This window comes from Natrix helvetica (genome assembly GCF_964273705.1).
Source record: "Natrix helvetica genome assembly, chromosome: 2".
In the NCBI taxonomy this organism is placed as follows: Eukaryota; Metazoa; Chordata; class Lepidosauria; order Squamata; family Natricidae; genus Natrix; species Natrix helvetica.
This window is the reverse complement of record NC_138552.1, coordinates 170,130,695-170,152,488: the sequence shown is the minus strand read 5'-3', so window position 1 is coordinate 170,152,488 and position 21,794 is coordinate 170,130,695. Positions and strand designations below refer to the sequence as shown.

At 39.7% G+C, this 21,794-nt stretch overlaps 1 protein-coding gene across 6 annotated transcripts in view; it reads left to right on the top strand.

Moving 5' to 3' along the window:
- FILIP1 (filamin A interacting protein 1) overlaps positions 1 to 21,794 on the top strand; it is a 97,364-nt gene extending 75,570 nt beyond the window's left edge. For 3 of the 6 annotated variants that reach the window (XM_081941022.1, XM_081941024.1, XM_081941025.1), the window contains 4 exons: positions 3,819 to 6,609; positions 12,657 to 12,714; positions 19,709 to 19,814; positions 20,970 to 21,794. In XM_081941022.1, coding sequence (XP_081797148.1) covers positions 3,819 to 6,609; positions 12,657 to 12,714; positions 19,709 to 19,767 — 2,908 coding nt within the window. In that variant the 3' untranslated portion in view covers positions 19,768 to 19,814; positions 20,970 to 21,794. The other 3 variants (XM_081941023.1, XM_081941021.1, XM_081941020.1) reach the window with 3 other exon arrangements.

Sequence of the window (21,794 nt, the reverse complement as noted above, 5' to 3'; positions counted from 1 at the left end):
TGCGGCATCACATTGCCATCATGTGATGTTTTGTGATGTTTTTCCCTTTCGCGGAGCTGGGGTGGGCGTGACCTGCATCACGTGACCCATCAGGCCTGTGGGCTGCCAGTTTGACACCCGTGGCTCTATCTGGTCTGTGACCTAGTCCTTTAGTCCAATAAGGACTGAAAACGTATTAGCTTCTACTCAGTTTTTTAATAAGTTCCCTTATCTGAGCTTTCAGCTGCCTTGGAGCTACACAAGAATACACTTTTCTACATAAAATGATAACATTTGATTTAACAGGACAGTTCTGTATCATTGGGAAGGATTAATTGAGAACAGTCTTTGTTAACTGAATTAAAAATAATTAAGTAATGTAATGATGAAAGTAAAAATGGAGAGTAATGATCTGGATTAATGATTAGTAAAGTTAGTCCTCAAATTTGGGACTGGAATTTCCATTGCTAAGCAAGGTGGTTGTTAAGTTAATCACAAGATTGTTAAGCAAATCCAGCTTCCTCCCTTGTCTTTGCTTGTCGGAAGCCAGCTGCGAAAGTCACAAATGGTGATCACGTGACCCCCCCCCCCAAATGTTGCCACCATCATAACTACCTGCTGATTGCCAAAGGCCTGAATTTTGATCACATGATCACAAGAGGATGTAGCTAGTGTTGTAAGTGCAAGGACCGGTTATAAGCCACTTTTTTTTCCAGTTCAGTTGTAACTTTGGTTGCTGAATGAATGGTTATAGGTTGAGGACTACCTGTGTTAACACAACAAAAGAAATGTCAAGCGGAAACATAAACATGAGAAAAATGAAGATGATAAAAAGTTTTCTGCCTTGGACTCAGGAATATTAAAGATGGACAGTATATCGGAGAAGTGAAAAGGATTAATCATATGAAAATCTAGCAACGAGCTTAAATATCCTTTTATTTTTGTTTAAGAACAAAATAGTTCAAGCGGCAGTATTTTTTAGTGGTAATATATGGTTGTGAAAGACCTGAAAAGAAATGAGAGGGGGGTGGGGGAAGAGACAGAGATGCCTTTGAATTAGGGAGGTGCAAATAGCTGCAGAGGTTGCCAGAAACTGCAAGATGAACCAGTTAGTCCTGGACGGTATAAATAACCGCACCCTTCAAACAGAAACACTCATACTTCAGGCATGTGTTATGAGTGGATGATGGATTAGGGAAAAAAACAACTGTTCTTGAAAGGCTGAGGAAAGTCGATGAGAAAACAATGGAGGAGGCAAAGTCAGAGAGGTCACCGAAAAGCCTTTGAAGAGAGACTGATTATTATCAGGCATTTGCTCATAAGGACCATAAGAATTTGTCCAGCACAATTGCACCTGACTAACTTCAGAAAGACCATGTTGGCTCACATGAAAGATTGGTCTCATCCAGTATCTTTTAGGAGATGACCCCATACTTCTAAGAAGTTCACACCAGGACAGGAAGGCAATTGTCTTTTTCTGTTGCTGTTCCTCAGCAACCAATATTGACAGGCATACAATGACTTATATCGAGCAACAGATTTAATCTTAAGTGACTAAGAGGAGCAAAAAATTAACAATTTGCAATGTAGTATATTCTCTTTTAAAAGAAATACAATACTTTGATTGGTTCAGCTTACACATCTCTGTAAACAAGCAGAGTTGAAAGGGTCTTTGGAGGTCTTCGTCTTGTTTGATTTAATCTTGTTTCTCTTTTGTTTCATTTTTATGTCAGTCTTGTTGGCTATCATCATCAGAGTTTCTCGGTTCAGTCTTCTTTTCCATCTTTATTTTTTTTATTGGCTTTTAACTACTTATCAAAGTTATATAGCCTGCACCAAAGACAAATTCCTTGTGTGTCCAATCACACTTCGCCAATACAGAATTCTATTCTATTGCTATGTATATGGGTATCCTAGTCTTCTGGGAGATCATTAGACCTGATATTAAACATACGTTCAGTGCTCTTCAAAAAAACCTGTTAGGTCTCTTATGTATATTCATGAGTGGATGGATGAATGGTAGCAATAGCAATAGTACTTAGACTTATATACTGCTGTAAAGTGCTTTACAGCACTCTCTGGACCATTTGTAATGTCAGCATATTGCCACCAACAATCTGCATCCTCATTTAGTGACCATGGAAGAATGGAAGGCTGAGTCAACCTGGAGCTCATCAGGATCGAATTCTGTGGGCAGAGTTCGCCTGCAATACCACATTTTCACCTCTGCACCAACAGCTCATGGATGGGTGGGCGGATGGTTTCTTTAAACTCAGAAAGATCTGTATTTCTGGTTCTGTTTCAAATTAGTGTATCAGCTTTTTCTACTGCTTTACCAACAGGAGGTCCTTTGGGGACATGCTTTGTACTGTTGTATTAGTTTTGGAGGGAGGTACATAGTGCCAGTTTGCCTAATCTGATGTCATTTTTCATACTTCATGGCGTATCTCTGAGCATTCCAAACTGTGACCACACACTCCTGGCGTTGCATTCCTTGGATCACTTATTGATTAGGAATATTGGGAAACTGATATTGATTAGGAATCAGTGGTGGGTTGCTAACCAATTTACTACTGGTTCACTCGTGGTTGTAAGTGCTTGCAACGCTTTGCCACCACCGGTTTGGCTGAACCAGGTCAAACCGGCAGCAACACACCTCTGTTAGGAATGATGGGAAAGGTGACAAGGCTTCTACTACTTTTACCCTTCTAGCCCAAATTCTAAGAAAAAGAGTCAACCCATCTGCAGATACCTAAAAGATTGATAAACCTCTGTCCCAAAAACCTCCAGCTAATAGGTATAACTGCGGTATAACTGAGCAAGGAGCTTATGCCAGAAAACTTTTATGCCAAGATATTTTTCTGATGACTTAGGGATTGGAGGAATGCACATTCATGCAGTCATGAAGAACAATTCTGAGAATCATTAGCAGAACAGTTACCTCATCCTAAGCCAAAACAAGATCTCCTGCAGTGTTGCATGTAAATATTTCAGAACATGAAGGAAGAGGACTGAGCCATGTGGAATTTACAGCGGTTCCTCTCCACGTGCTTTGGAACAACTGGAACCACTGCAAAACAGTACCTTATGAACCCAATCCTAACAGAGGGTTCAGGATACCATGAGCCTAAAGGTTCTCCTAAAGCAGTCAGTATCAACCTCAGGGTTGATGAGACTATTCCTTGTTGTTGCTGTTTAGTGTTATGGTTGGTTGCACTGTCAGCCAGATGTTAAATCTGGATTTGGCAATTATCCTTTTATTGAGTCTGCCCAAGGACCTGGGATAGGCAGATGTTGTTGTTGGATGGTGTTGAAGGTTTTGTCCCATGGAAGCTGTTCCAAATAAAGCTGCTTTTTGCAATTGACTAATGATGATTTTGTCAATGCTGATGGTGTTCAAGTGGTGCTCCAGATGTTTTGGGATTGCATCCAAAGTGCCTATCGCTGTTGGTATTTTGCTTTCTTTTGTCACAGTTCTACTTCTATTTGCAGGCCATTGTATTTTGATTTTCTCCCGTTCTTTCTCTTCTCTTCTGCTATCTCCAGGTACTGCAACGTCTGCTATCCAGATTTTGTTTTTCTTATGAACAATTCTTAAGAAAACAATTCTTGAAAAAAGCCACTGCAGAATTGATTAGTTTCGTATATCATGCTAAGTATAAACTGTAGTTAAGCAGCCACAGTGGCTGGATTCTCATTTTATTCTAAGCCAAAACCAGCAAAAATTCTGTGGGTTAGCTTGTTGTTTAAATAGTTTGTAAGAGAGTCAAAATAAGTGTTTTTTTTTTAAAAAAGGCCTTACAACATTGAACACATTCTTTCTCTGTTTCTTCTCTCAGATTAAAGAAGCTGCTTGAACAGGAAAAGAACTACCAAGCTCGCAAGGACAAAGAACATACCAAGCGCCTCAATAAGCTAAGAGAAGAACTTGTTAAACTCAAGTCATTTGCACTTATGCTGGTGGACGAACGGCAGCTGCACATTGAACAACTCGACCAGCAAACCCAGAAAATACAAAATCTCACCCAGAAATTGAGAGAAGACGACGACAAGTTTAAGGTCTTAAATTCCAAAGCAAAAGAAGATGGGCAGAAATTAATAAAGCTGGAGGCTGAACTTGAGTACAAGACAGCCTCTTATTCTCAAGAGCATGAGGAGATGACTGCTAAATTTGCTAATCAAGAGTCACACAATAAGCAGCTCAGGCTTAAGCTAGCGGGCTTATCCAACAAAATCGAGGAACTGGAAGAAACCAACAAAGGCCTTCAAAAGACTGAAGAGGAACTTCAGGAGTTGAGAGACAAGATAGCCAAAGGGGAATGTGGAAATTCCAGCTTAATGGCTGAAGTGGAAAACCTTCGCAAGCGTGTGCTTGAAATGGAAGGCAAAGATGAGGAGATCACCAAAACAGAATCTCAGTGCAAAGAGTTGAAAAAGAAATTGCAAGAGGAGGAACACCAGAGTAAGGAACTGAGGCTTGAAGTCGAGAAACTGCAGAAGAGGATGTCAGTTCTTGAGAAGCTGGAAGAAGCTTTCAGCAGAAGCAAATCGGAATGCACCCAGCTGCATTTGAACTTGGAGAAGGAAAAGAGTTTAACTAAAGATCTGATCAATGAGTTGGAAGTAGTGAAGATTCGGATAAAAGACTTAGAGGTTTCAGAAACCAAACTGGAAAAGACAGAATTGATCCTAAAAGACGATCTGACAAAGCTGAAGTCGTTTACCGTCATGCTGGTGGATGAAAGAAAAAACATGGCGGATAAAATAAAGCAGGAAGAGAGGAAAATGGAATGCCTGAATAGGAACTTTAAGGTGGAGCAAAGCAAAGTGATGGAAGTGACGGAAAAGCTAATTGAGGAAAGTAAAAAATTTTTGAAGCTGAAATCCGAAATGGAGGAAGAAGTATCCAATCTGACTAAAGAAAAGGATGAGTTAATTAACAAGTTAAAAAGTGAAGAAGGGAAATCACTGCAGCTGAGCTGTACAGTGGATCTATTAAAGAAAAGAATGGAGGGTATAGAGGAGGTTGAAAGAGAAATTGCCAGAGGTCGAGTTAGAAAAGGACCAGAAGATAACAAGATCAAAGAACTAACAGTTGAAATAGAAAAACTAAAAAATCGTCTCAAGCAGTTAGAGGTGGTTGAGGGAGATCTGATGAAAACCGAGGATGAATATGATCAGCTGGAGCAAAAATTTAGGACCGAGCAGGACAAAGCTAATCTTCTTTCCCAACAGTTGGAAGAAATGAAGCTCCAGATTGCTAAAAATAAGGCAATAGAGAAGGGAGAGGCAGTGAGTCAAGAGGCTGAGCTGAGGCAAAGGTTCCGGGTGGAAGAAACTAAATGCAGGGACTTGACAGCAGAAGTCCTGGCTCTTAAAGAAAAAATCCACGAGCTGATGAACAAAGAAGACCAGCTTTCCCAGCTCCAAGTAGATTATTCAGTCCTCCAGCAAAGGTTTCTGGAAGAAGAAAGGAAAAACCAAGCCATGGGACAGGAGGTGCTGAATTTGACAAAAGAGCTCGAGCTGTCTAAGCGCTACAGTCGCGTCCTGAGACCCAGCACGAATGGCAGGAGGATGGTTGATGTACCTGTGACATCTACTGGGGTACAAACTGATATGATGAATGGTGAAACGGCAGAGGAAGAAACACCTGCTGTGTTCATTAGGAAATCCTTTCAGGAGGAGAACCACATCATGAACAACCTTCGGCAGGTTGGGCTCAAGAAGCCCAGTGACAGGTCGTCGGTTCTTAACAGGTATCCCCCAGCTGCAAATGAGCTGACCATGAGAAAATCTTGGATTCCTTGGATGAAAAAAAGAGACAACGGTTGTCAGCCAACTCAAGACAAAGGAGCCAGGATTCAAACGAGCCCTGAGCGTCCTGGGGAAGTGGTTCTTTCTCCAAAACAAGGGCAGCCTCTTCATATTCGGGTGACACCAGATCATGAAAACAGTACAGCCACTTTGGAAATCACTAGCCCAACAGCCGAAGACTTCTTTTCAAGTACCACTGTTATCCCTACCCTAGGAAATCAGAAACCCAGGATCACCATAATTCCTTCTCCTAATGTCATGTCCCAAAAAGGGAAAAGTGGTGAGAGCTCAATGGGTCCAGAGAGAGCAATGTCACCAGTGACTCTAACTACTTTCTCCAGAGAGAAATCTGTAGAGAGTGGGATGTCGCCATTCATGGAGAGGCCCATGTCCCCAATTCAGATCATGACCTTATCTACCTCTGCAGCACCCACAGAAATTACTGTATCCCCTGAGTCACAGGACATGACCATGGGGAGAGCTGTGTTTAGAGTGACGCCAGAGAAACAAACTGTCCCGACTCCGGTCCGACAGTACAATCCAAACGCAAACATTATAACAACGGAGGATAATAAAATCCACATCCACTTAGGGACTCAGTTTAAACGCTCAGCTAGCACTGCTCAAGAAGGAATGAGCCCTGTAATTACTGTCAGGCCTATGAATGTAATGTCAGAAAAAGAGGATTTGACCGGGACTGTCCTTCGGTCCCCCAGGAATAATATATCCTCAAGATCTGGAGCAAGCAAAGTGACCAGCACCATTACTATTACTCCAGTTACTACTTCATCCACACGAGGAACACAATCAGTGGTAAGCGCTCCAGACTCTTTTGCCTATTTGTACATCTGCACAGTGCAGGGAAAAGTGGTAGTAGAGTTGGAGTCAATTTGTGGTCCATGGGCTGCAAACAACCCTCTTCCAGCACCTCATTTGTGGCCCCTGGTTAGATTTAGGTTTATTATTCAAAATTCTCACCTCTAAGTTACGCATCCCAAGTCTCCAAATGCCAAAAACTCATCGGTTTGGAAATTGATTTTATCCCTCTTTTCGGGATATTTTAATCATAGAAAGAGGGAAGCTGTGGCTCAGTGGCTAAGATGTTGAGCTTGTCGATCAGAAAGGTCGGCAGTTTGACAGTTTGAATCCCTAGTGCCACGTAATGGAGTGAGCTCCTGTTACTTGTCCCAGCTTCTGCCAACCTAGCAGTTCAAAAACATGTAAAAATGCAAGTAGAAAAATAGGGGGCACCTTTGGTGGAAAGGTAACAGCGTTCTGCGCGCCTTCCGCGTTCAGTCATGACAGCCACATGACCACGGAGAACGTCTTTGGACAGCGCTGGCTGTTCAGCTTTGAAACGGAGATGAGCACCGCCCCCTAGAGTTGAGAATGACTAGCACACATATGCTAGGGGAACCTTTACCTTAATCATAGAAATGGGTCTCTTGAAGACATTACTTTCCTATCCTTAACTCATAACTTTCCAAATCCCAAAAATGCTCCTTAATTAATTCCCAAATAGTGGTTGGGGGCTGTTTTTAAACCAGGGAGAACTGTAAGGGTAGGAGTGGGATTATTTTTTTTAATGTAATTGCTTTAAAACCCTTATATTTTATCTCCATCCATCTTCCTACAGCTTTTCTGCAAGTTATGGTCAAAAGAGACCATTGGCCGTTTCCTTCCACTACTAAATAGAAGGGAAGGAAAAAGGGAACACTTGCGATTTTAAATAATTCCTTGAGTATTCAAACTCAAAGCTACCTCATTTAAAAATTAGATGTTGAATACAAGTTGTTATTCAAGCCTTTATTCTTTATACAAATATTCCTTAAAATATTTTTCTCATTGTGTCTTTGAATTATGAGGGAGATGTGTCTCTAAGATAGATGGGCGTCCAACCTGTTTGCCTCCCTTTACTTATTCTCCAGATTTTAAATTGTCCTCTGTATCATTTTATAAGTTTGTATTTTTCAAAAGGCACAACTGAATCAGGATTTTCTTTTCTCATGAAAATATATGACGTGAGAACTAAATGCTGCTTAGCCCAGCATGGAAATCCCATTGTGTTTGATAAGGATGATTCAGTTGTGGTTTCGTTACTCTTAAAACAGCACTATTGCAATCTTGTTCTCAGGTAACTATTATTAGATTGCAATCTTGGGATTCTGTTGGGTAATTAACGCAAACCTCAAGTAAAATAAGATCTCTCCTCCGTACGTTCCACTTGTCTTCGCATTCTCTTTCCTACACTAAAATAATATAGTGAAATCTAAGTATGCAGGCAAGAATAAGAACGGATATTCTAGTAAATGTGAGTCTAGAATGGTGCCACCATAAATCAGCTCTAACATAGTCTGTGAGATGTGCAGTGATCTTCTAGTAGGCAGATAGACCTGTCACTTTGACACACATCTTCACTGTCCTAGTAAGTGGCTGATGTGGCCCTTGTGTGTTCAGGGTACACTGAGCTGTGGGGAGATTTGGGAGAGGAACTGGGAGGCGAAGTGGCACTGTCATCATACAGCTGTTCCATCTTTGCTGCAATTACATCTTCACAGGTGTGTATATACACAGGTATAAAAAGGCTTCCTGAAGGGCTGCTGATGCAGAGCTACAATTCCTCTCCTGGCAGCCTGGAGGTGAAGCTGCCCTCTCCTGCCACCACACATAGGCAACCTTATAAACTAAGAAGTACCACCTCTACCCCATTTCTCTTTCCTTGCAGGGAGGTGGGAAACAAGACTGTTCATCTGTGTGTGTATGTATGTGTGTGTGTGTGTGTGTGTGTGTGTGTGTGTGTGTGTGTGTGTGAGAGAGAGAGAGAGAGAGAGAGAGAGAGAGAGAGAGAGAGAGAGAGAGAGAGAGAGAGAGAGAGAAGACACGCTTTCTTTCCTTCCTTTTCTTCCCATGTTGCTTCTGTTGCATCCTGGGGAGAATGTCTCCTTTGCTCTCGGATCTCACATTGGGGATCTGACGGCAGAAGACAAGTGCAAAGTGGGAGATATGTTGTTCCTCCCACCAACTCTCTCTTCATGAGCACTCAGTACAGACAGAGCCCTCTCTGCCTTTGAGCTGTGGTAGAGAAAGAATTGGAAAGGAAATCAGGCCTTTTGATTAATTCCCATTATTTGGAAGTGGGATGTTGAACCCCTTCCTCAGTAACTGTGATTGGTTTAGTAGCAATGACCGGATTCTCCTCTTTCCTGGGGAGGCTGGGAACTACCGGTAACCCATGGCTGAAGGGCTGCCAGCCCTGCCCTGCCCTATGGAGGGTAATTTCACATATATTGGTATCATCCCAATGCACCTTTTCTCTGCGGGAAATGCGGGAAAGTTAGGCATTAGGAGGGAATGAAGCCAAGAATGGTATTTTAGCCTCCCAGCAATGCTCTGAAGTAGACTAAGCTCAGAGTAATGAACCTACATAGCTGACATTCCCAAACCTGAGTTCCCCAACCCTATCCTCTTACTGCTCTTGCATACTCCCAGCGTGTCTTGCCAGTATACCAGAAACAGCAGTCTTTGATCTTGGCCAGCGGAGTGCTCAGGCAGAGAAGTTGCTGAACTGTGGTTATTAATGATTAAGCTGCCAGAAAGATTCTGCAAGTGTTTTTTAGGATACTTTGCTCTAGATCACTAATTAGCATCAGCAAAGCTTCCTTTTTTTGGTCTGGAATTTTGATTGGAGGGCTGACTAATCCAGTTTTGAACTTCTGCTTTCTTTCTCTCTCCCTCTCCCTCTTTAATCTTGCCTCTCAGAATAACCAATCAGATATCTGACAAATGAGGTTCAGGTTAATGAAACATAGGCAAGCTAGTTTCCATATGGAATGAACTTCATGCAGTAGAAATATAGCCGGTTATTATTGTTCTTCTGAGGATGGCTATTATCTTAAATATTTCAATATGAGTAGATTAGAATATAAGAGGGATCTTGACAAACTTGAACATTTGTCTATCTAACAAAATGAAATTCAATGGTGAAAAGAGTAAGGTTCTACATTTAGGCAAGAAAAACAAAATGCACAGGTACAGTATAGGTGGCACCTTGCTCAATAGTAATAATTGTGAGAGGGATCTTGGAATCCTAGTGGACAGCCATTTAAATATGAGCCAGCAGTGTGCAGCAGCTGCCAAAAAAGCCAACACAAGTCTACAGAGGGATAGAATCAAGATCACGTGAAATGTTAATACCACTTTATAATGCCTTGGTAAGGCCACACTTGGAATACTGCATTCAGTTTTGGTCGCCATAATGTAAAAAAAATGTGGAGACTCTAGAAAGAGTGCAGAGAAGAGCAACGAAGATGATTAGGGGACTGGAGACTAAAACATATGAAGAACGGTTGCAGGAACTGGGTATGTCTAGCTTAAGAGAAAGAAGGACTAAGGGAGACATGATAGCATTGTTCCAATATCTCAGGGGTTGCCACAAAGAAGAGGGAGTCAAACTATTTCCAAGGCACCTAAGGGCAAGAAGCAATGGGTGGAAACTAACCAAGGAGAGAAGCAACTTAGAACTGAGGAGAAATTTCCTGACAGTTAGAACAATTAATCAGTGGAACAGCTTGTCTCCAGAAGTTGTGAATGCCCCAACACTGGAAGTCTTTAAGAAGATGTTGGATAGCCATCTGTCTGAAACGGTATAGGGTTTCCTGCCTAGGCAGGGGGTTGGACTAGAAGACCTCCAAGGTCCCTTCCAACTCTGCTATTGTATTGTATTGAGTTCTGGGTATTTCGTGATGCTTGAAAGTTTGTAAATGCAGTTTTATTCTTTCTGCTAATTAACTTTTCTAGGCTGGAATGAAGAAGATGAAAAGTTGCTACAAAGTTCAAACAAATACTTTATGCTCAGTCTCTAAAACAACCAATTAGTTCCTTTACAAAAACCTATCCCGTGGTTCTCACAATCACGTTCACTTTAGAGCAACCAGTGAAACCACTTGCCTCCAGAAGTTGTGGGTGCTCCATCACTGGTGATTTTTAAGAAGAGATTGGACACCCATTTGTCTGAAATCTGTAGGGTCTTCTGCTTAAGCAAGGGGGTTGGACTAGAAGACCTCCAAGGTCCTCTCCAACTCTGTTATTCTTCTCACTAGGTGATTTGAGCTGCACCTCTGGTCATTTTCAACAATGCCTGTACGCAAATGTAGTTGTTTGGGATATTGATAGTTGGAGAATACAAGATTAATTAATGATGATTACTTTACAGTGAATCAGATACTGTCAATGTAAATAAGGTTAAGATTATATTTGCCTTCTTAACAAGTTTACAAATTGCAACAAACTCTTTTTGGATAAAATGAATGTGCTGTGTGTGCCTCCACCACTTCTAAGGAATGGACGCTATCAGCTTTAAGGACATTGCTTCCTCCAGTGATTTTTTTTTTCTTTCCCCAGGACTCCTGGGAATTTTAGCACCCTTGGTCGAAGCTATGATCTCTAGTATTAACTGATCTACACTTCATCAGGCTCTCATTTACCTTTCACCAGGCTTCTGGTTTTTTAGGACAAACTTCATCAGATAAAGTGGTTATACAATAGGTACTCTATGTCTGCAGCTTAGATGGACTCTGCTGAAAAAAAAATCTGTGAGTTTTTTCACTCAGGATTTTGGATGTTCTAAAAAGAGTTTGATCATAATAGGAATACCAAAGTTTTGGGAAAAGGCATTTAAGTAACTCTCTAATCTGGCAATTTACAGATGAGCTAACAAAGATGTTTTTGCCACATTAGCAGGGAATTCTGGGAATTTATAATCCCATTATGTCAGAAGGATATCAGGTTGGGAAAGTTCACTCTAAATGCTGCTTTAGTCCAGGAATCAATAATATTTTAAAATCCTGATGCCATGTTTTTTTGTATTGGTTTAACTTCCCTCCTTGAATGGAGATGGAGATCTCTTTGAAGAAAGAATGCAAGATAAACATCAACCTGGAAGAGAAGACAGGCTGAGAAAGAAACTCAAGATGACCTTGTCTTGATTCTCTTTGGTATAAGAAGAGGCAGAGGAAAACCCTTTTCAATCTTTCACGATTCTGTTATTGTACCCCACAAAAGTAGAGTTCTAGTAGTTTTTGTGATTTCTGTTTCTTGACCTGGCTTACCTCAATAGGTTAATATCTCCCCATATTTCCCAGGGTTCCATTATGTGTGGTATGTTTAAAATGTTAATTTCAATGTAGGGGGATACGGTGCCATTTGTGGGAGTGGCAGAGACCATCTTGCCAATCTTTGCATAATTTGTACTAGATTTGACCAGCTTGCTGAAAGAAGTTATATTGCTCTTGGGCTGAGTCCCCAGCTACAGTATATCAATGAAAATTGAGTCTATAAGTACATTTATTATGGAAAATATGTCTCAAATTCTTTTTAGATAAGAAGCTATAGAAGGTGATTAAGTGATTAAGATGTTGAACTAGGAGCAGGAATGCTAGGTTCTACTCTCCCATAGGCATAGCGTCAGATAACTGATTCATCTGGATTCATTAACTTCTTTATATTCATAATAACAGATGAATAAATGTACAATACCAATAATAGATTCTTTCAATGTGGTAGAAGTTACAAGCAGAACACAAGCAAGAGCGAACAGTTAATTTCATTTCAGAGTTCAGAGCAGAGTAGTTTCAGTTTCAATTCTCAGCACAGTCTCAAATCTGTTTAAGCTCCCATTAGCTGACTTAGTTGCTATGCCTATTTATTGACTAACCTTGTTACCATGTCTCTCTCAATCATGAATATTCTAACACATAGAAGCTGACCGTTCATTTAGGCACAGCCTAAATTACACAAATTACACACACATAACTAACATTGTGGCTTTCCCCCTCTTTCCCCTCCTCCTTTTTGTCTTGCAGACAGGACAGGATGGGTCATCCCAGAGACCTACACCGACCCGAATCCCTGTATCTAAAGGTATGAAAGCTGGGAAGCCAATTGTGCCGACCCCTGGATCAGGAAATCAGACCAAATTCGAGCCTCGTGCCGAGACTCAGTCTATGAAAATAGAACTGAAGAAGTCTTCAGCCAATAGCTCTTCCTCCCTTGGTGGGGGGAAGGGCTGAGGGCAGTGTCTCAGGGGGTATGTTATGCAGGTTTTACTGCTACCATGGAAATAAGCCCTGCTTGTGTGGTTTTTAGTGTTGGCATGTACTAATGACACCTGCTGAAGCTGTCACATCAACTAATGCATGCGTGTCTTACCTACTGAATGTAGTCATCCCCTCCCTTTCCTTCTTAGTTGAGTTAAAAACTCACAGATCAGCCTGGTTCAGCCACTTCCACAAAGGAGCTACGGAGTAACATGTTCAAACACCTCCCTCTTAATTATAAAATGGTTTTTCTTATAACCCCTTTTTGTATGCCTTATGTAATCATTTGAGACTGTCAGGACATCTAAATGAGTGATTTGCCAGAAACAGCATGGAGTTGACTGTTTAATTGCAGCTCATTAGAAAAGGCATATTGTTTGTTCTTTCAGTCCTGATGTTTCTCAGATAAAAAACTTGCAATAATAAATACCCCTGTTAGTGATTTAGTAGAACCTAAAAAACTGATAAAGAGCCAGCCTTTGATGTTTTCCTCCTTCTCAAGCGAGACTGAATTGAGGGATCATTAAAATCATTTAAAATTCTCACTCAGGTAAATGAATGACAAATGAGGCAGTAATCTCGAACTTTTGACAAGATTCTGAAACAAACTGGAGTAGAGACTGTGTTAGATACTAACCATTTTGAATCAGAGTCACGGCCGGTGTCTAGAACAGGGAATGAGTGGACGGTATTTTCTTGACTGTGTTTCTTCTGTCTGTATTGAATTTTTTTTGAAATGCTTTGGTCTTGTTTTTGAAAGCATATTTTAAAAATAGAGATCTCTAAAAATATGCTGACTTCAGTTATGAAGGAAGCTTTCTTACAAGCAAGCAAATGGAACAAAAACTTCTAGTTTTGGTGGCAAAGTCTTTGATACCAAATTCCTTCGATTCTTCCCCTCTCTTCCAATTGGATAATCTGTTAAAATTCAGCAAGAGATTTCTTAAGATTCTGGACTAGAGAGAAATGTAAAAAAAATTAATCTTCCTGCAACCATAACCATTTAAAAATGAAATGGTTATATTGGCTAAAACATAACGAATGGATTTGTTCATTAGAAGACTGGTGGGAACATCTGAAGGGAAGAGATTAAGTTGTTTGAAAGAACAACCTATAAAACAAAAGTAGCCATCCATCAGTGGTTCTAAGTAAAATATGAATAAACAAATGAATCATAACTGAAATGGTGCCATAAATGATAAGCCTTTCACAAATTGGAAGGAAGTTATGGAAGAAGATAGCTACATTTTCTTCCTCATTAGAAAGTTTATGTACTGAAACGTTTTCAAATATTTCAAATTCCAGATGAATAATACATTAGTTAAAAGCGGCAAAATTTTTTTTTAAAGCAGTTCTTCATGGACTGAACCCCCATTTTTCAAACTACACAGAGATCTAAAATATCATCAATAAAAGATCACAATGAGAGTGCAATTTTTTTTAAAAGTAAGATGAGATGTTGATATTTCAGTGGAGTCTGATACCTTGGATGTCCCCTCAGCCTGATGCCTGATTCACTGAACCTCAAATTCCCATATTGCCTTAACTCCATTGGTAAAGGGTTTCTACACAGAGCTGGCATTTGAGTTCTGTGCTGTTCCACTCTGTTCCATAAATGCTGTTTTCTTTGGACAACCAACCCTAATTTGAACTACTGCACTTCTATGAGCATTACCGGATTTCTAAGGGACTTAGAGGCAGCCTGTTCTGCTGGTTGCCAAAACTGTTGTGCCCTTCCAGCCTACAAATGTTGAATAGATTTCACAAGCAACCTTATCAGCAAAGGCACCTGAATTCTTTGTGGCAGTTTCTTATATTCACAGCCTGTGATTTACAGCAACAAACCTTGTTTCTATTGATTTTTCATGCTTAGATAATGCCAAATACTTGTCCTGTCCTATTTCCCAGCCCCCAGTTTCTTGTAGTTGGGAATAGTAGCGTAAAATGATACATACCGTACATGCACATTGCAGTGTTTGGGACAAGGAACATTGTTCAAAGTGTAGAAAAGGAATGAGAAATGGTAAGCATAAGGAACAAAGACACAAGAAAGGAGGAAAAGAAGAGATATAATTACAATTAATTAATATCAACAGAATTCTCTGTACTCACTTTGTTTCTACTACATCCACTGCTTGTTTAAACTTCCCCCCTGTTCCTGAGAATCTTATCAATTCCAACCACAATGTTCTTAATTGCTCTTCTCTTTAACCCATTCACTTTCTCTTCACCTATTTGTTTTGCAATTCAGTCCCTGCCTCTCATTTTCTGTGGGTGACCAAACCATCTCTTCCTAATTCTTCTGTACTGCTCATGCTCTTTTGTATTAAAGTCACATCCATCCAGCACCCCCAAATAGCTCCTGGCCATTCAATTTACTTTTTAAATGTATCCTTACTTGCACAACCCTCACTTCCATATAACAACTTAGGTAGAAGAATTTTGTTTCTTTCAACAAACATTCTTCCACACATTAATTCTTTTTCAGCCAACACTTACACAACTTAAAATATCTGTCTTCATTTCCCCAATTTTGAAAACATTCCACCAAAGGACATAAAGTCATTTACTTACCCTTACTTGGTTTAAACAAGTTTCAAATTGCCCCCATTAAAAATCAAATTGCCCCCCTGTGGGGCATGGGCCTCATGTTGGGAACCACTGTTCTAGACGAATACCATTCATGTGTTACTTGCAATAATTCATTCCACTTTTTTCCATCAAGCACAAGTACTTTAGTATTTTATTAATTAATCAGTGAAACTGTAGCATCTTTTTCATCATAACCTAACTAACATTTCCTGAAAATCATTTGAGTTCTCAGTCAACAGCATGGCCTCATTTGCATACATAAGTATATGGGTATTATTGTTTCCAATCAACCCTCTTTTTTACTACAAGGATTCTTATATTTTTCTCCAGCTATCTACGTTGAGATGTATTAACTCTTTCTCTTAGTTTCACAGATACGCAACATGTATCCATTTTTATTTCTTGCATTTCATTTGTTAATTTATTCTTTTCATATTGATTTTAGTTGCCAATCATGGCTTTGGCCAATGGGACTTTCACATAATATTGAACCCTAAAAAAGGGTTAGGGTTAGGGTTAGGGTGTGCAGTAGCCAAAGTGCTTGGCTAGAAATTAGGAAAGTCAGTTTTACTTCTTCCTTAAGTGTATATCCTTACTGTTATTGTGGGGAAAATATGAGTTGAACCCATGCTTACAGGATTAAAATTTCTCTCCCTCCTTCCTTTAGTACAACAGAAATTATGTTATCAAATATGTTCGTTGTACTTCTGATGTGCAACATTCCCTAATGATAAGAAGAGTCTAAGGTGAATGTGGCTTAGAAAAGAAATTGAATGCAGTGTAATGAGTTAATATATTCATTTTTATCAAACTTATTACACCTGGAATCTTTGGTAAAGACCAGGCTACCCAGTGCTGGGGGATGAATCAAATTCACATTTACAAGTCAATGCTTTGACCATAGAAATCAATGGCAGCTACTCATTTATATGAGCCAAGGAAAGGTATGCTTTTAATACATTGTTGGGGTAGCAGCTCTGTTCCTTGCATCTGTTGAATTTATAGATTTTTTTATTCTTGATAAAAAAGGGGGTGGGATTCAGCCAGTTTGGACTGATTCGGGCGAACTGGATGTTAATTTTAATCTAGTTCGCCAAACCGGTAGTTACAAGGACCGGTTGACCCCGCCCCTCCCAGGAGTCTCCACGCGGCCCATTCATCATGCCAGGTAAGTGTAGGGCCCGCATGGAGGCTCTGGGAGGGCAAAAAACAGGCCTATTGGAAGTACCAGAAGTCAGGAAACAGGCCCATTTCCAGCCTCTGGAGGGTCGCTGGAGCCTGGGGGAGGCTGTTTTCACCCTCCCAGAGGCTCAAGAAAAGCCTCCGGAGCTTGGTGTGTGTGGGGGGGGGGAGGAAAGGGCCTACAGGATGTACTGGAAATCCAGAAATGGGCTCATTTCTGGCATCCGGAGAACCGGTTGCTAAAATTTTTCAATCCCACCCCTGCCTTAGAGTTATATGTACTGGCCCATAGCTTTAGGAATCATAGAAGCAAACCAAAAGCTTGCTAAAAATATAGGTTTGTTTACATCTTCCATTGATGGCAGGTATTATCCAGTGAATTCTTAATGTTCTGTAGCTATGAGACCCCAGACCATTTTTGTATTGCTCTTCACATAATGGCTTGGTAGCACTCAAATACCACAGGAGTCTCAAGATACGGTTTAATGAGGGATTAAATGAAATGTTGGCTAGTTTAGTTATCTTTTCAAAATTAACTTGGGGTGGAGGTCATTTTGATAATAGTGTAGGGTCACATTTGCTACCTGCTTCCCAATGTTTTAACTGGCTTATGGCACCAGCTGCTATAGTAACCGTGGCTTTAGAAAGCTCTTATCTGCTTTTATTGCCTATTAGCTGCTGACATTTGTGAGCATGATCAAAACTGTCATTTGCTGGCAGTGAGATCATGTTTTGGGGCTTATTTTCACAGACGGTTATCCCACCCCCTCCCCAATCAATGTAATTCCTTTAGTCTTCACTGAACTTTTATAAAAGCTTGAGCTACGGTAATATTTTATAGTTATAAATGTTGACCTCATGTTAAAACTATCTTACTACTTGGACATGGTTCCGCTGTAGGAATTTTGTGTACATTATGATTAAGAACTTTTAGGTTGGAAAGCATCAACCAAGAAGGCAAGAAGAAATAGAAGTGTGTTTGGATTAAATTATGTTATAATTATCTTCCTGGAAGTGACAAAACGTAATATACCCCCAGTGAGGCATTTGTAGGGAAGGGTCTTTGAAGTTCTTGAAACACAGAACCCAGAAGTGGCAGACGAGAAATCTGTAAACTATGGGCCTGCGGAAAATGAGAAAAGAAATGTAACTTTGAGCTACCAAGATTTAATTTAATCAGTATGTTTTTATATGGTTGGGATATTCAGATTTGATATTGGGGTGCCAAATAGCCATGCCACCATCATGTTAATTATAAAGAGTAAATATGGGCATACATTACAACATTTACTTTTTGAAACCTGGCAGAAAACTTCATGAATTTCTTTTGAATCATGATTCCAAGGAGGTATAATGGGAATTGGTTGCTTTTTGAATTAGGTTAGAGTAGTGCCATCTAGTGGCAATGCTTTAGAAGAGATAGTTTAAAACTTGATCTCAGGATGTATTGATGTCACTTTGATTTGGCCAGGAGTTAATTTAATCAGCTTTTTCCCATAAAAGACACTTAAGCAAACTATACATTTGTAAAATTCCAAAATTTGATTTACCCATGCCTAAACTGCAACAGAGCACAAAATAGTAACAACAACAACAATACCACCTTACTCGGAACTGCCTATATACGCAGGTGTTACCTTAGCGGCTCTTAGGTTCTTGGTTAGGACTTGAACTGTTAAGTTTTTAACCAGTCCCAGACTGTGAATAGAATTGAAGATTAAATTTAAATAACAACAGCAACAATAATAATAGCTATTGGGTCATCCCTGTAATCAACACTTTACTACCGTACTTTGCAAGGGTGAGAATCTTTTCACAAAGAAACATTTAATATATGAAAATTTAACACAATAATTAAATTTCCAATTCCTTGTTGCGCTGCCATTCAAATACTGATTCTTCATGACCAATAGTCACAAGGATTATCTGTCAATAACTGGTTCTTTGAATTCTTATAAACTCATACTTGGTGATTGCTTATAGCCATCTTGTCTTTTATTGATCTCTTTTTCAATTGCCTTTGATTTTTCCAAGCCTTGGTGTCTTCTCCAGTGATCCTTGTCTTTATGTGTCCAAAATATCCAAGCTTCAGCTTCATTATTAATGCTTCCAGTGATCAACTTTGTTTTACTTCATGTAGGACTGAATAATTTGTTAGTCTTGTGGTCCAAGCAATTTTCAATTATTTTTTCCAACACTGCACTTCAAGGCATATTTTTTTTCTGATGATCTTTCACAGACGTATGTTAAAACTGGGGATTCTATAAGTATCTTTGCTGTCAGTTTAAAATCTCTACCAATTAATATTTTGTCTAATGTATTTTATCCAGTCATTTTACTAGATCCTAACATCTCAGTCTGAAGCAATCAGACACACATATATGCTGCCTAAGCAAAAATAAGATAAATAAACCCAAATTGGAAAGCCTTAAGGAAAAGGGATCCTTTTTTTCTTACCTGTTGGTGAAGTCTCAGAACGAAAACATATATTTTAAAGTACATAAATATTTTATTTTTAACTTCTTCATCAAATAGCATTCATAAAGAGAGTTTCTGTCTCCTGAGAGTGGCTAATGCTATTATTTGCTACCTATTGCTAAAGTTGAAGTTTTAAATTAGAGCGGGACAAAAATTAGTTTCCTGGTCAGATTCTAGACGTAGCTCAATCCTGTTATTTCACTGAGAAAGTGGTCAGAGCCTAGCCTCCTCCTCCTCCTCCAGTACCTGGAGTTTCTCTAGGACAACATTATATGAAGATGCTCAAAAAAGAGACTGCTCAAAATCTGCTACCTTCACCATAGAGTATACAGACCTCCTAGCTTCATATTCCTAGAGAGGAATGGAATGTTTGCAGGAGGAGAGAAAGGGTGACATTCTTCTCCCAAATCCACACTTGGATGTTCTCTTTGCTGTCTTTTCAGACAACAGCAAAATTATCTTCCAAACTGGAGCACAATCCATTGACTGAGTTTAGTGCGACTTGTCATCACAGCCAACTCATTCTGTCTTTTTGTTTTGTTCTTATTGTTTTTCCCCCCTCTCAGGCAGTTTGCTCAGGCAATATTACCAAAGCTCCCAGTATTCCTTAGGGGGGCAATTTTGAATGAGACCTACCATACCCTGCCCATCCTTGATCACTCCAGCATGACTGTAAGTAAAAAAAATAAAGGAAACAGACCTCACTTTCTGTCATTTTGCCACCCTCCTTTTTGAATATGCTACTCATCTGTGAAGCTGCACTTAGGACATCTGAGGGTGATCTGATTGCAGGTTATTTGGTAGGGCGGACCTATTCATTACCTAACCCAGTACTCTTTCACTCCCTCTCTCCCCCCTCCCCCAAGTCATTTTATACTTCTGAAGCTCCATGGGCTTAGGATGTATTCAACTAAAGATAAGCCAACCTGGTCTCTTCTGCGCTACGTTTTGGCCCAAATTAAAGCACAGAGCTATCTTAAATATTTTATTATAATTTGCTTTCAAGGCCAACCAAGATAGGTGATGTTTCATTCTTTGAAAAGAAGCTAGGTCTTAGATTCACACCCCCTCCCCTAAAAAATGCTGAAAACAAAAGCATTCACTCTTTATATATTTATGTACTCAAATATTTATTTGAATAGTAATTGTTTGGGACATTATCGAATACCTTACACACACTGCCTATATTTAGAGGGTCTTAATCATCATGTCCCTTTTTAGTTTCCTATGTGTGCATGGGATAAAAACCCAAAGAATAAATGTGAAGTCCACATAATACTGATTGTATTAAGCACAAGTAATATGTACACACCAAAGACAGACGTGTGGCCTTCATTTTTCCCTAACGTTCTCCTCATCCTGTTGACGAGCCATGGTGGCACAGTGGGTGGAATGCAGTATTGCAGGATAACTGTGCATTGCACTGCCAGGAGTTCGATCCTGACGGCTGAAGGTAGACTCAGCCTTCCATCTTTCTGAGGTTGGTAAAATGAGGATCCAGATTGTTGGATACCATAGGCTGACTATGTAAACTGCTTAGGGAGGGCTGTAAAGCACTGTAAAGTGGTCGAAAAGAGCAGGATTTCACTGTCTTCCATGAAGATGCCCCATTTTGCACAAGTGGAATGGATAATCCCTTTTTTATAGCTGAACGCAAGGACAAATACTTTCTGGAGTGCTCTAGATTCTACTCTTAGCAATTTTGATATATGTCACTTTGAAATATCTGTAACATGGGATGGGGGGAAAAAAGCAGTATGGGTCCTCATAAGCTTTCATGTTTTCCATGGTAACAGTTGTTGCTTACTATGCTTCTTTCCCCATTAGAGAGCATCGTCATTCATCAGGTGCATATAAACTCAAGATGAGAAGACACATCAACTCCGTGTTATTCTTGTGCACTTCTTCTCCACACCTCTGGGTTGATGACTGTGAAAGTTCCACCTCTATAATTCTGATCTTCCATGCTACTGATCACTTGTGGAAGTACATTTTGTTGCTTCCATTGGATTTTGATATTTCTTTTTTTGTGTGTGTGTGTGTGTGTGTGTGTGCAACCTTTATTTTAATTCCCAATAAACTGGGTTTGCTGTTTGTTTTTTTAAAATTAGAAAGGAAAACATGTGCTTTGCAAAGTATCCAAACCAATTGATATTTGTCTGATTTTGTTTGCTGTTTCCTACATAATTTATTTTTATAATACACTTTGTAATGCGGGATTTTGTTTTGCCAGACCTTCTGATTACCGTGTCCATGGCACATTCATTTTGTAGAATACACTGTTGAAATTGCAAGGTGCCAGTTTGTATATTTTCTGTAGGTAGCGATAGGGATTTGACCTCAATAAAGGCACTTTTTAAAGAAAACTTGTCACAGATGTTTCCAGCCAAAATGTGACCCTGACTGAATTGCCCTGAAGACTGCTCTATAAGACAGTATTATAGAACTTTGCACTGTACTATGATATAATATTAAAATAATTGCCAACAAACCAAAGCCTTGAATTGTATTTGACTTTTAGAATTTTTTTAAAAATATTGTATGCCAATGTTTATTAAACAATACTTACATGTGTGCTGTTACATATTCTTGTGCCAAACACTTTTCTTTTTATTGCACTGTGCCAAATAAATTTTCATAAGCATGCAACAA